The following is a 15011-nucleotide window of genomic DNA, read 5'->3' as shown; positions in this document are numbered from 1 at the left end:
GATAGAGGAAAAGTTTACATCACTTCCATATAGGGGAAAAGGTTATAACACTTCCAGATAGAGGAAAAGTTTACATCACTTCCATATAGGGGAAAAGTTTACATCACTTCCAGATAGGGAAAAGGCTATAACACTTCCAGATAGGGGAAAAGGTTATAACACTTCCAGATAGAGGAAAAGTTTACAACACTTCCAGATAGAGGAAAAGTTTACATCACTTCCATATAGGGGAAAAGTTTACATCACTTCCAGATAGGGAAAAGGTTATAACACTTCCAGATAGGGGAAAAGTTTACAACAATTCCAGTTAGGAGAAAAGTTTACAATACTTCCAGATAGGGGAAACGTTTACAACACTTCTAAATAGGGAAAAGGTTATAAGTTATAACACTTCCAGATAGAGGAAAAGTTTACAACACTTCCAGATAGAGGAAAAGTTTACATCACTTCCATATAGGGGAAAAGTTTACATCACTTCCAGATAGGAAAAAGGTTATAACACTTCCAGATAGAGGAAAAGTTTACAATAATTCCAGATAGGGGAAAAGTTTACATCACTTCTAGATAGGGGAAAGGTTTGCAACACTTCCTGATAGGGGAAACGTTTACATCACTTCTAGATAGGGGAAAGGTTTGCAACACTTCCCTGATAGGGGAAACGTTTACATCACTTCTAGATAGGGGAAAGGTTTGCAACACTTTGAAATAGGTGTACAACACTTTGAGATACGGGAAAAGTTTACACTTTGTGATATGGGAAAGTTTACATTACTTCTAGATAGGGGAAATATTTAAAACAATATGAAATAGGGGAAACGTTTACATCGCTTCTAGATAGGGGAAGTTTACAACACTTCATGGTTCAGTTATGTTTTTAATGTGTATTTCAACAGCGGTCCTCTGTAAAAATGCAAATGTGTAACACACTAAAACTTGAATTGACCCAATATTTAATTTGGTTAATATATAATTAGGTTAAATTCTGTTCTCTGCAAACAAGCCTCACTGACTCCAGAGCGTAAAAACCCCAGCCCGCTCCTTTTGTATATTTTATAAAAATATTTCCAACTGGTGCAGGACTCCAAAAGGGGTTTTGCTATAGCGTTGAATGTAATTAGCTGTTTTTTTGTCTATAAATACCACTGCCGTGCTGATTCAGAAAGAAATACTTAAATATAAAATGTGATATTGGTGTTATCGTGGCCGTGGCCGTATATCCTTTTTTTCTAACTGCCTGTCTGTCCTAATTAATTGAGTGATATGTCTGTACTCTACTCAGGGCAAGAATGTAATGCTCTGTATCTCGCTGGCTTCTGGTCACGGAATGGTTAAAGCACTTATTGTGTCTGCCTGCCCCCCTTCTATCTTGGCAGTTACCCCCAAGATTGTTGTGAGGGGTCTGGCCAATTTGTGAACGGAGTAATCGGAACCATCTGTCTGAGCCGAGGCCCCCCGTTGCATTGTTTAACATACTCAGAAAATGAAGGGTTCATTTTTTGCATTCCTCCTGCAATTGGTTTAATGCGGAGTTACAGACAGGGAGTTAAACCCAAGCGGTTGCCCCCTCAGTCCCGAGTCCAGGCTGTGAGCGAGCGGACGCATCCCACCCCGGGTCACATCGCTTCACTTCCACACATTGCTCCAGGGCAGGAACATGCTCCCACTACGGTGAGTACCGGGGCTTTTATTATTCTAAAGCAGCTCCTAAAATTCTGTCTTTACGTGAATTCCTGGAAAACACCGAAAATCCCAGCAGAAAACCCAGATTCTCCTATAGATCCAGACATGCTATAGAGCAGGTGTCCCACTAGCCGAGACATTCCCCCCCCGCAGTATATCTCTATCCAGAACTCGCTAGCAGTAAAGAAAGTTGGTTTTTTTTTTAGAATGTTGCTGTTTTTTTTTGTATTTTTTTTTAGAATATTTCTGTTCTTTTTTATTTATTTTTTTAGAATATTTCTGTTCTTTTTTATTTATTTTTGTAGAATATTTCTGTTCTTTTTTTATTTATTTTTTTAGAATATTTCTGTCCTTTTCTTATTTTTTTTTAGATTGTTTCTGTTCTTTTTTTGTTTATTATTTTTTTTAGAATGTTTATGTTCCTTTTTTGTTTATTATTATTTTTAGAATGTTGCAGTTCTTTTTTTTTTATTACTGTATTTTTTTAGAATATTTCTGTTCTTTTTTTTGTTCGTTCTTTTTTTTTTTACAACGTTTATGTTGACAAAACAACAAAACCTGATGCTGTCCCCGGAATGTTTCGATGTAAATATTTCTGTGCTCTCTATGAACGTATGTTTTATAAACGCGTACGTCACGTCTCTGCGTGTAACACGTTCAGTCAGATTTTCACGTGGTTGTGTAAAATGTTTCTATTAAACAGGAGATCATTTCTATAAGAACACGGAAAGAGTAGGTGCTTGAAACGAAGTGAAATTATAGATCTCTGCCCCAAAGAGCTTACAATCTAGCTGACTATATCAAAGCAGGGGTTGACTTAGTTGTACATTCTCTGATTTCTGTGCACATTTTTATCCCAAACTCTTTCCGATATCAGAAGCGGCACAATTTAACTCTTTAAAATCTTTCCGCGTTAAAACAGTTACAGAATTCGGATTCTTAACCCTTTGTTTGTGCGAGATAGCGATGGCTCCCAAGCACACATGCGCACTTTATCTGAGATTTGTGAACTAAAGCTTGGGGCGCTTCTACACCCAATGCGTGTGTGAGAGATAGAACTTTAAGGGGCGCTGGTATTAACCCTTTGAGAGCCAGGGGGACGAGGAGCTTTATCTCACGCGCTGCCGGCGGGTTAATGCTCGGTTGGCTCGCCGTCAGGGTAATGGCGAGAAACACGACTCTGTGAATGAAGACACCGCGTTGATGTCCTCGTCCCTCCTCTCCGATCTATATCACGCCAGCTTTACGTATTCAGGAATGTTTTGCACGGGAAGCACGGGTCACCGGGGACGCGGGGCGGCCAAATCCATTCATACTGTTCTCAGCGGAACATCGTTCAGCAAACGCTCCCTTCTTGCACAATTCACGGAAGAAAACAGATTCCAATAAAACAATGGATACTTTTTAGAATTCTGTGACCGCAAATCTGGGATTATTATTTTTTTTTTTATTTATTTAGAATTTTTTACATTTTAGACGCGACTTTAGTAGTAACAAGTTTGAAAAAGTGGTCTAATCGGCAGGGCGACCAATGGATCGGCTCAGTAAGTTTTGGTTGCTATGGCGATAAGACCACTTTCCAAACTTTGCACCAGGATCACCGTATTTAGTAATAACCCCCATCAGTGGTGTCTTCACTCCACAATGTTGTGATCCGGTCGCTGGTGAAAAGGGATCTTGTGACCAAGTCACGGGTAACTTCTAGTATATCTGCGTTCTCGTATCGGATCATCCAAGTGCCAGAGATCCAGTAGATTACAGCATGGTTTTAATATAAGAAAGCGATATAAAAGCGAATCCATGTGACGAGGCAGTGATCCGGAGTGACAGCGAGTCCGAGGGGGTCTGGAATCCCCTGAGCAGCACCTCCGGGATCCACTACCCCCAGTCAGCGATCTGTCTGCGATCTGGTGCGTAGAACCCGTTGATCCGTATCCCAGTCTGACCCGGTCCAAATCCAGCATTCTGAACGGGACGCAGGAGCGGGACTAGGATTCCATAACTTCTGGGTGCTTTAACCATCCATGGTCCAGGGCCACACAGTGGCTTTCGGGTTTTTTAGACCCCGGGACCAGAACCTCAGTCCGCTTGGCAGGTCCAGAACCTCAGTCTCTTGATACAAACTTCGGTGGAATCGGCCATTCCTGGGTCCTTGTGCTTTCGGGGCCGATGGCAGCGAGTCTCTTGCGTTCCGAAGACGTTGGCTGGATAGGCGGGGAGTCCCAGATCCTCGTTTAATGGAGTGGAAAATGAGTCTGTTTTCCTGTGGTTTTTTTCCACAAATTAGTGAATCATTCCTGCGCGTGATTTCACTACCAGAGACCACGGAGCCCGGCCAAGAAAAATATACCATTAAACCGGCCCGCAGACGGCCCCCCCCCCCGACTCACATTACTGGCAGCGACCCCAAGCCCGACGTCTAGCTGACGGGACGTCACGTCTTACATACACATAACAGAAAGATAGAACGCAATCATTTATTGAAAATATATTTAAAATGATTCAACCGCTGATTTAATCAATGAGACGATTGGCCGGCTTTACATCCAGCGATGGAGGAGAGATTTTCTAAACGTTTTTGGCCTCCATCCGCTGGGGGATTTATATTTTTATATCGAGTTTTCTATTCCCCCTTTTCTGTTGTTTTTGGGCGGTTTTTTCCCATCACGCCTGTGGTTGACGGAGTCCTTAAACACTGACAGTAACGTGGCTGTGCGCCATCTTGGGTTTGGCAGCCCTGGCTTTTGGATTCTGCTCCCCGGCGGCCATGTTTCGGTTGGCACAAAATACGGGAACCACTTCTTATTACAGAACATAGTAAGTTAAAACGTGTGCGTTAACGCAAGAAATATTTTAATTGCTACTAGTGTTATTTATCAATAATAAGTTAAAGGAGTAGTGCATTCATTGAACAGTCACCAGAATGCTGAGGCCGATACCAATAAATTGCTGAATGCCCCCCATGGTGGGCTTCTAATATAATTTTTATTTTCCGTTAAATAGATACCGCCAGCCCGGAACGTGGGATCCTTTTTGTTCTGTGCCCTTTGCCGTTAACCCTTTTGTTTTCGTGTTGTAGAATCCTGGCGCTGCTCTCCCTCAGCCTGCACCTTCCACATTTCGGCTCTGCTCAGGTAAGGATCAGCGCCGGGTCTGCCAGAGGACACGTTTCCATAAAAAGAAATATGGATACATTTTTACAGAATCTTAAGGTTTTCCCCAAATTAAACCTCACTGTAACGAGAAACGTCCATCCCTGACTATCTCCAACAAATTGCTCAATACGGATAACCAGACCCTCGCCCTCTGCTTTCTGCGAACAACGCCAGGGTGCCCTTCGTGTAACAAACACATTCTTCTTCTTTCTTTTTCTTACTTCTTCTTTCTTCTTCTTCTTTTTCCTTCTTCTTCTTTCTTCTTCCTCCCCGCAACAGACAATTATTCTGGATAATAAGTTCCCGGCCATGTTTGCGATAAGGTTTTAATTCCTCTGTTTTTGCCAACGGGATCCTGGACACGGCATGAGTATTTTATTTTTATTTATATTTATTGTCGTCATGTTTCCCGTTTATGATGTCATAAAAAAAACCCAAAAAAACCAAAGCATATCTCCGCAGTCTTGCTGGTGAAATTCCTCACGTTGGGTTAAAAATAGCGGCCTATATACATTTCCAAATACTCGGGGCAAAATGTTGGAATAATATAATTCCCGGGACAGGACTGAGCCCAAAACCCTGGGGCAGTTGGCAGGTATGACTGTTTAACGTGCGTGTTTCGTCTTGTGTTTCAGCAGCAGTGTAACAACGGCTTTGAAATGGACCGCTCCACCGGGCAGTGCTTAGGTACGGCAGTCACGAAAGGGGCCGCGGGGGGCCGATTCCCCCGGGCCAGATATGAGACTCAGAATGGGAGATAAATGGGGGGAAAATGTGTTTTAAATTAGTTTTCATTTTATTTTGTCGTTTGATGTTTTGGGGGAAAAAAATACAAATCAACCAGAATAAAGAGATACATTTTATCCGTTAACCCTTTATTGGTTTCTGCTAATCCCACTGGAAGGAAAACGAGTTAAAGACCTTTCATAGAACCCCCCGTTATGTGTAGAGCATGGGAGCAGCCATCATATCTGCAGGATTATTCCTCCCCGATAACGCCGGGTCTCTCTGGTGATTGTGAGGGAGGGGCAGATAATTTAAGGATATTAACTGGATTGAATAACGCCGGCTTTGCCTCTTTTTGGCGAAATAACCTCTTTTTCCCCCAGACGTGGATGAGTGTCGCACCATCGCCGACCCCTGCCGGGGGGATATGATGTGCGTCAACCAGAACGGGGGCTACCTCTGCATCCCCAGGACCAACAGCATGTTCCGAACGACGTACCGCAACACCTTCCTGCCCGCCGTGGCGCCACTTCCTGCGCCCAACTTCCCTTCGCCGTCCCGGCCCCTTATCTGTCGCTTTGGGTATCAGTTAGATGAGAACAGTCAGTGCGCCGGTGAGCCCATAACCCCCCCACATCTGAAATACCCCGAGAAGGGCATTTTTTGTTTAGGGGGTGTGGTTGGAGGCGTGACTGGGGGTGGGGATTCATTCAGTCTTTTACCTGACGTATTGCTAAGTAATTATGTAGCCATAAAAAGTGACCCGGATACATTTCTCCAGCCATTGGCCTGTTTATATCGGGGGTCCTGGGGGTGTTTGTCAGACAGTTGGGGGCTCTGGCAGTAGGGGCAGCCGATGCGCTAACGCCCTCTCTTCCTGTTGCAGATGTCGATGAATGCGCCAGCGAAACCCACCATTGCAACCCCACCCAGATCTGTATAAACACGGAGGGGGGCTACACGTGTTCCTGCACCGAGGGCTACTGGCTGCTGGAAGGGCAGTGTTTAGGTAAGTGCCTACGGACTGGGTATTGGGGGCCGCTCAGTCTGATCTAACGTCACACGAAAAATCTGGGCTCTGTTGAGCCCACCCATCTTGCCCTAGGACCCCCCATGTTTCACCTTGAGAAACTATGCATCTGGATTTAAGGTAACGATGTGGGGGGGGGTGCAGGATAACGGGGGCCCCTCAGAGAAGCCGCCGAGTCAATGCCTGTCCCCGTGCACCGCTTACCGGCCAGATTATTCGATTTATTATTACACTTGGTTGGAGGTGTGATACCGTAGGTTTCTTTGTCTCACCTGTGCTCAAGTAAGAAGATGCTGGGGTTTTCCCTGCTTGGTGGGATGTTTAGTCTGTTCTCAGCAGTTAAAGTGGATCACATGAGCGAGAAGAATGTCCATTAGTCCAGAACGGTGTTTTGTTGAACGTTCCTTCACCCAAAGGGTTAAAGACGAGTGCCACGTGGAGTTGGGTTGAAGGCATGTGGCCGCTCTCTCCACCACCACGTACTTTACACGTCTATAAAACAGCGGGGGGGGGGGGGATGAGATCCAGATGCCCCGGTACGGCGCGTGGACAAGGAACATGCGCGGATCGAATCGCATCGACCTGGGTAACGAAACTGACGCCCATTGCTTGGACCCGATTCGTCCGGGACTTTGGCCAGATTGGGCATCCCCCCTTTTTCTGCGGTTAGTTTGGGGTTACCCCACCCCGGGGCGGTATTCGCGGTTACTTGGGGTTGAGAAGCGGAGGACGGGAACTCGGTTTTATGGCTTCATTGGAATTTCAAGCAGCTACGATGTGACCTTCCCCCGAACTCTGCGATCAGAAGCTTCCAGCGGAGTCTTTCATCGATGGTTCAAGAAGTGAAGGAGCTAAAAAAAAAAACCCTTATGTCTTCTTTCCCGCAGCGCGACCTCGTGTTCTAGAACTAGCGGCTCCGTTATTTTATTGGGAACGCTTAAATACATATAATAATAATAATAATAATAATAATAGTAAGACCCATTCGGCCCCTGTCTTCTCTCCGAGTGTTAGACAGAATGTCACCGGGTCAAACACCAGAAGTCTCCACATTCTAAGCAGCCTCAGTGTGTTTCTTTGAGTTGATGTAGCCTACAGACTTTGGATCTCCTGGATAGGTTGAGGTCTCCTGGATGGGTTGAGGTCTCCATGATAGGTTGAGGTCTCCCGGATTAACCTTGAGGTCTCCTAGGTAGGTTGAGGTCTCCAGGATAGGTTGAGGTCTCCCAGATTAACCTTGAGGTCTCCCAGTTGGGCCTGAGGTCTCCTCAATGGGTTGAGGTCTCACAGATGGGCCTGAGGTCTCCCGGATTAGCCTGAGATCTCCCAATTGGGCCTTGAGGTTTCCTGGATTGGTTGAGGTCTCCTGGAATGGTTGAGGTCTCCCAGATGGGTTGAGGTCTCCCAGATGGGTTGAGGTCTCCTGAATGGGTTAAGGTCTCACAGATGGGCCTGAGGTTTCCCAGATGAGCCTGAGGTCTCTTGGATTGGTTGAGGTCTCCTGGATGGGTTGAGGTCTCCCTGATGGGTTGAGGTCTCCCGGATGGGTTGAGGTTTCCCAGATGAGCCTGAGGTCTCTTGTATTGGTTGAGGTCTCCTGGATGGGTTGAGGTCTCCTGGATGGGTTGAGGTCTCCCTGATGGGTTGAGGTCTCCAAAGCTCTGTCCTTCAACCAGAAACTTGCCGATCGCCCAAAACGTCTCAGCCGGCTGATCGATGCGATTTACAATTTAAATATTTTGTTGGAAAATCAAACTTTTTTATTCTATGAAGCCGGATGTTTTTTCACTACAACTCTCATCATCCTATTAGACGTTATGTGCAGGGCCCTCCTGACCTTTTGTTTCAGACTAAGTCGTTATGCAATGTGTTGCTTGTTATGTAATGTTTATGCATTGTACAACGCTGCACAATATGATGGCGCTATGTGGATCAGTGAATAATAATAGCCCAGGTACCCCTGACGCAGGGTCTCTGCTCCTGCAGCGGTGAGCGCCGGCGCGGGGAGGGCCAGAGTTCCAGAGTCTTCTGCATTTTAGGAAGAAGTTTTGAATAAAGTGAAAATAAGCCTCGTGAGTCCTCTCCTCCTGGGAAGGGGTCGGGAGTTGTTTGTAGCAATAATGGAGAAAACATCTGAAAGTAAATTCATGCAGCCGGGGAACGGAACAAAGGCGGCTCTGTGACGTCCCAGAAATCTCATTTAACTCTGAAATCCATCCTCTGTTCCTCAGCAGATTTCACAATCCTCTCTCCCCCCTCTCCTCTCCTCTCTCTCCTTCTCTCTCCCCCCTCTCCTCTCCTCTCTCTCCTTCTCTCTCCCCCCTCTCCTAGAAAGAAATGTTCAGAGTTTTTAGTTTTGTCCAAAAACATAAAACTTTTCTTGCATCTGCTGCCGGTCCCATAACTCAAGTATATGCTTTACACCAAGTGCTTTAAAACACACATTTTGTGATATTATACCATGGATTTCCATGGCGACCTTTCTTAAAGGGGAAGTCTAGAAAATATAACATTCTCCTCCTTGGGCATAAACCCCAGCACTGTATACAGTAATATAACCCCCCCCCCAGCGCTGTATACAGTAATATAACCCCCCCAGCACTGTATACAGTAATATAACCCCCCAGCACTGTATACAGTAATATACCCCCCCAGCGCTGTATACAGTAATATAACCCCCCCAGCGCTGTATACAGTAATATAACCCCCCAGCACTGTATACAGTAATATAACCCCCCCAGCGCTGTATACAGTAATATAACCCCCAGCGCTGTATACAGTAATATAACCCCCAGCGCTGTATACAGTAATAACCCCCCAGCGCTGTATACAGTAATATAACCCCCAGCGCTGTATACAGTAATATAACCCCCCAGCGCTGTATACAGTAATGTAACCCCCAGCGCTGTATACAGTAATATAACCCCCAGCGCTGTATACAGTAATATAACCCCCCAGCGCTGTATACAGTAATATAACCCCCAGCACTGTATACAGTAATGTAACCCCCAGCGCTGTATACAGTAGTATAACCCCCAGCGCTGTATACAGTAATATAACCCCCCAGCACTGTATACAGTAATGTAACCCCCAGCGCTGTATACAGTAATATAACCCCCCAGCGCTGTATACAGTAATATAACCCCCAGCACTGTATACAGTAATATAACCCCCAGCGCTGTATACAGTAATATAACCCCCCAGCACTGTATACAGTAATGTAACCCCCAGCGCTGTATACAGTAGTATAACCCCCAGCGCTGTATACAGTAATATAACCCCCCAGCACTGTATACAGTAATGTAACCCCCAGCGCTGTATACAGTAATATAACCCCCCAGCGCTGTATACAGTAATATAACCCCCAGCACTGTATACAGTAATATAACCCCCCAGCGCTGTATACAGTAATGTCAGGTTTTATCTCATTTTGTTCCAATAAACTCTCTTTATCTGCAGACCTGGAGCGGCCGTTGCTGGCAGTCATGTGATATTTTGGGTGACTTTCCCGGATCAAACCCCACACTGAGCTGATGCTTTATGGCGATGCTAATGAAGTCCGTTCCTCCATAGACTTTCATAAGCCAGACAGTCCGGCTGGGTGATTAAGACTGAGCCATTCTATTGTTCCCACAGGCAGTATGATAAGGAGTCGGGGTGTTTAGTAGATCGGGGATCAGATAACAGAGCGAGAATCATACAAATGGCTGATATGCAGCTGCCTGAAAACATTATATTACGGGGGAAAAAACTACAACTGGGTTGAAAGAGAAAACAAGAATATTTACGGAAGATTGTTTTTTATCTGATACGAGCAGTAAAAAGTCTGAAGTTCAGCTTTAATTTTTTTTATGGAGCCTCCAGAGGAAATAGTTGACACTCAAAGCAGAGAGCGTGGATGCTGCTTACAGTCAGTAACAGCTGTGTGTCAGAATCCCAGCTGGCAGATTGTCAGAGCTGATCAAAGAACGGCTGCAATGACATCATAATTTAGATTTGTTGCACAGGCCAACGAGTAAATAGTGGTTATGGTACAGTCCGGCAATATAGGCGCATTTGGCGTTATGTCACTGCAGTGTTGTTTTAATCACATAACTGCTGCGTATCTTTCTCTACCACACTCTTTGTATTCAATGTGTTATTCTGTAGCAGAAAACAGTTCATATTCCTGCATATCGGCCCTAAAGGCTTGCGATCGCGCCTTTAATGCTCCAAAAAATGTCTTTTTTCTTTTTCAAATTTAAGGTTTAACATCCAGTTGTAGGTTATGAAAATGACCACAAGAGGGCGCATTGAGCATCTTCACCGTCACCTGTAGGGCTTTATTATTATTATTATTATCATTATTATCATTATTATTATTATTTTTATCATTATTATTATTATCATTATTATTATTTTTATCATTATTATTATTATTATCATCATTATTATCATTATTATTATTATTATTTTATTATTATTACAACAATAATAATAACAATATAATAATAATCATCATTGATACCCAGAACCTTAATTAGTCGTAGGTCGTCTTAGATTCAGGAGCCGTATGTCTATCCCATGCATGTTTAATACCCTCACTGTATTACCCTCTACCACTTCTGCTGGGAGGCTGTTCCACTTATCTACCATGCATGGGAAAGAGCTATGACTCTTGAATCTAAGATGAGACCCAACGACTGAGGCTTTCCTAATGCGGGTTCCGCTAATAATGATGCAGAGATCAAACGCAGACGCCATCCCGTGTCTGAGTGACGCTCACACGCCTGACCCCGTGTGCTGCCCGTAACGCAAGAGGAGCGGAACCTCCAGCCACTTCAAAGAATCTCATCCTCTGATGTCTCGGAGACGGTTATTAAGTCCCCAAGTGGTAAAGCTTCACACCGATCCCCACCCCATGACGCGGCCCGTGGACAGGGAGTGCAGCCTGAAACATACTTAACACTCTTGTGGATTCTTAGGGCCTGACTGGGGATGATGGGGAAGCCCAGCGGCCACCTGATCACATGAGTGCGGTCAACGGTTGGATATGCGCAGCCATTGCAAGCAGCCATTGTTAAGTAATTGTCTCGCGCAGGTACAGGAACTCCTACTTTCATATTAGAGTGCGTTTTGCACAGACTCCGGTGCATTTTACGGCATGTAAATCGGTGCAGGCGTTCTCGAGTTATTGGCGTTCTTCTGTCTCATTTGGCTCCTCCCCCTCCGCTGCTACGTACAGCAGGGAGCATATCCCAGTACACTTCTCGCACATGCTCAGTAGATTCCCCATTGTAGGCAATGAGAGCTGAGCTCCCAGCTCAAACGTGGCAGTGGAATAAATGTTCTTGAGCCGCAGACGGGAGACGTTAGGACAGCTCTGTTCATGATGATGACGTTACTGTTACTACTAAATGTTACTCTGCATCCAAACGATACTCTGTACTCGGTACCCGCAGACATCGACGAATGCCGCTTCGGGTACTGCCAGCAGCTGTGCGCCAACGTCCCGGGGTCCTATTCCTGTACGTGCAACCCGGGCTTCATCCTGAACGAAGACGGAAGGTCCTGCCAAGGTACGTGACGAGCCACATGCTGCCCCCCCCGACCCGCGGAACATGAATATGTTATAACACGGGGGTGTCTTAAGATAAACACGCTCCTTGGTCTAGTTTTAGATTCAGGAGCCGTATGCCTATCCCATGCATGTTTAATCCCCTCACTGTATTACCTTCTGCCACTTCTGCTGGGAGGCTGTTCTACTTAACTATCACCCTCTTGGTTTATTGAACCCTGACGTTGTTCTCTGGTCCAGTACCGAACCGGTTTCTGGGCTGTGTGTCTGGAATGGACGTCGCTGACCGGTTGACTCTCTGATTTTGCAGATGTTGACGAGTGCGTCACGGAAAACCCCTGCGTGCAGAGCTGCCTCAACACCTACGGCTCCTACCTGTGCCGCTGCGAACCCGGCTACGAGCTGGAGGAGGACGGGGTTAACTGCAGCGGTAAATTACAGGCCGCGGCCCCGGGGGGCCGGCGGCTGCGTACAAGATGAACCCCTATAGAGCGATCCCGCCGTCTTTCCTCCCGGCCTCACCGGCGTATCCTCTTGTTGTAGATATGGATGAGTGCAGCGTGTCGGAATTCCTGTGTCAGCACGAGTGCGTCAACCAGCCGGGGTCGTACTACTGCAGCTGCCCGTCGGGCTACGTGCTTCTCGATGACAGCCGGAGCTGCCAGGGTGAGCCGAGCCCAAAATGTCCGTCCAAAAGATACGGTGGAGGAATAATTACCCCCCCCCCCGGGATTTTCTGAATGAGCTGCCCCCCCCCATGGGATGCTTTAAATATTTACCCTTTAAATCCCATCGTCAAGATACCACGCAGCAAATGTGCCACCCAAACGGCTCTAATACCGGCCCGCATGGAAATCTTGACTTAAAAGACACACTTGATTGAGTCACCTGTGTTCAAGCAGGGGTATGGACCGTATATTCTTCCCATAGCTAATTAGCGATCATTTTCCAGATATCGACGAATGCGATACGAGGAACAACACGTGCAGCGCGCAGCAGACCTGCTTTAACATTCCCGGCGCCTACAAATGCATCGACGCGGTGAGATGCGAGGATCCGTACATTAAGATCAATGAAAAGTGAGTAACTGCGCAGGTCCTTACTAGACATGTACGTAGAGGTAAGTGCCGGGGGGGGGTATAAAGTCACCCCCCCCGGTGGGGTCATTCTGGGATCTCGGGGGGCAGGCGGGTTGCTGACGAGCCCCTGTGTGTCCTGCGCAGCCGCTGCATGTGTCAGGTGGAGAACCCGGCCTGCCGAGACCAGCCGTTCACCATCGTCCACCGGCACATGGACCTCATCTCCAGCCGCACCGTGCCCACCGACGTCTTCCAGATGCAGGCGACCACCCGCTACCCCGGGGCCTACTACATCTTCCAGATCAAGTCGGGCAACGAGGGCAGAGAGTTCTACATGAGGGTAAGAGCTGCGGCCCCATCCGGCCCCCGCCTAGTCGCCTGTCTCTCCTGCTGTAAAGACTCAAATCAGTCGTTGGTCTCGTCTTAGATTCAGGAGCCATATGTCTAATGCATGTTTAATTCCCTCTACCACCTCTGCTGGGAGGCTGTTCCACTTATCTACCACCCTCTCAGTAAAGTAAAACTTCCTTCCATTCCATCTCAGCCTCTGGTTACCAAAGAGAGAGGATATTTGGGGGGCCAACCCGCCGTTTGTCGGAGTCTTTATCGTATTTCACGCAGGGATTTGGCTCTGCGGAGCGTCCGTTGCTCTCGGCCGTCACTTTATTCTCCTGAAGCTTCCATTACGAGGACAATACAGAAACATTTAAGAAGCTTTTGTGTTTCTACGGCAACGGCCAATCAGTGGCTGCTTTCACGGCACCCTTTAGGTCTCCTAACAACAACAAAAAAAAGTATGAATAAAGTATCCGGGAGTTTATTAAACTCAGCAGAGTGAGCGGCACGGCACCTTTAATCCGTATCTAGAACCGGGACCCCCATCACCCTCAGCCAAGCACAGGGACGCCAACAGCTGCCCCCAATGGCTGTGATGTAATAATCAGGGGGGGTCTCGCTCCTGAATTTTGGGGTTTCTTTGTAAATTGACGCCTCTTTCCGCTTCTCCCGCAGCAAACGGGTCCTATCAGCGCCACGTTGGTGATGACGCGGCCCATCAAGGGCCCGCGGGACATCGTGCTGGACCTGGAGATGGTGACGGTGAACACCGTGGTGAACTTCCGCGGCAGCTCCGTCATCCGGCTGAGCGTCTTCGTGTCGCCGTACTCCTTCTGAGTGCGCGGATCGCTGCGCCGGGTTCCATTCACGACGGCGCCGTTAACTCTTTGAAAACCAGTAAGCTCCAGCTCATGTCAAAGCCTTCTTACCACTTGGCACCTAAGTAGTTAAATAAGAGCCGACAGAACTGTTACGCAATCTGAACCCCTTCCATATCAAAGCATAATAAAGACTACAATGCCCATCATCCCCAGCTAACACGCAAGGGTCTGGATCACAGCGTCGCTCTTATCAAAGGGCTGTACAAAGGGCGCTACAAAGTGACAAGCGCCCCCCTTTGTCCTGGTTGCCGGCGGCAGGTAGTCATGGTTACCGTCCCTTTAATTGAAATGTCTATTTTATTTTTTTTTGCATTTCTTTGTTTCTTGTTAATTCTCCGGGATCTGCGTAGTTTTTTTTTTCTTCTGTAGCCCGTGGCGGCTGTCGCATCGGGAAAGGAATATTGTAATTTAAACGATATACTTCTTAAAGGTTTTGTTTATTTTGTTAAAAACAAAATTAATGTTTTAAATGTTTTTTTTTTTATTGCTGAACTTCATTAAAAGAAACAAAAGTAATGTTTTGGACCCGTCGCTTGGCCTCGTGTGACTATTAACATTATTTAATAC

At 46.4% G+C, this 15011-nt stretch overlaps 1 protein-coding gene across 1 annotated transcript; it reads left to right on the top strand.

Annotated features, from left to right (window-relative positions):
* The first annotated feature begins 5473 nt into the window (after nucleotides 1–5473).
* Nucleotides 5474–14400, top strand: LOC149273587 (fibulin-5-like). The gene is made up of 9 exons (XM_089506116.1): nucleotides 5474–5522; nucleotides 5945–6175; nucleotides 6448–6570; nucleotides 12033–12149; nucleotides 12459–12578; nucleotides 12692–12814; nucleotides 13101–13227; nucleotides 13372–13567; nucleotides 14239–14400. Exons 1-9 carry the CDS (start codon nucleotides 5495–5497, stop codon nucleotides 14398–14400), a joined length of 1227 nt encoding a protein of 408 aa, XP_089362242.1. The 5' UTR covers nucleotides 5474–5494.
* The last annotated feature ends 611 nt before the right edge of the window (nucleotides 14401–15011 follow it).

The sequence above is a fragment of the Sceloporus occidentalis genome, unplaced genomic scaffold, assembly GCF_023333645.1.
Source record: "Sceloporus occidentalis isolate IW3139 unplaced genomic scaffold, rSceOcc1.0.p SCAF_365, whole genome shotgun sequence".
NCBI classification, from domain to species: Eukaryota; Metazoa; Chordata; class Lepidosauria; order Squamata; family Phrynosomatidae; genus Sceloporus; species Sceloporus occidentalis.
The sequence above is the reverse complement of the archived record's forward strand: the minus strand, read 5'-3'. Positions and strand labels throughout refer to the sequence as shown.

Coding starts and splice junctions, on each gene's coding strand:
- LOC149273587 (XM_089506116.1), top strand. CDS start 5,495: ATGGACCGCTCCACCGGGCAGTGCTTAG. Junction 6,571..12,032: donor GCTGGAAGGGCAGTGTTTAG/GTAAGTGCCTAC, acceptor CGGTACCCGCAG/ACATCGACGAATGCCGCTTC. Junction 12,579..12,691: donor GGACGGGGTTAACTGCAGCG/GTAAATTACAGG, acceptor CTCTTGTTGTAG/ATATGGATGAGTGCAGCGTG.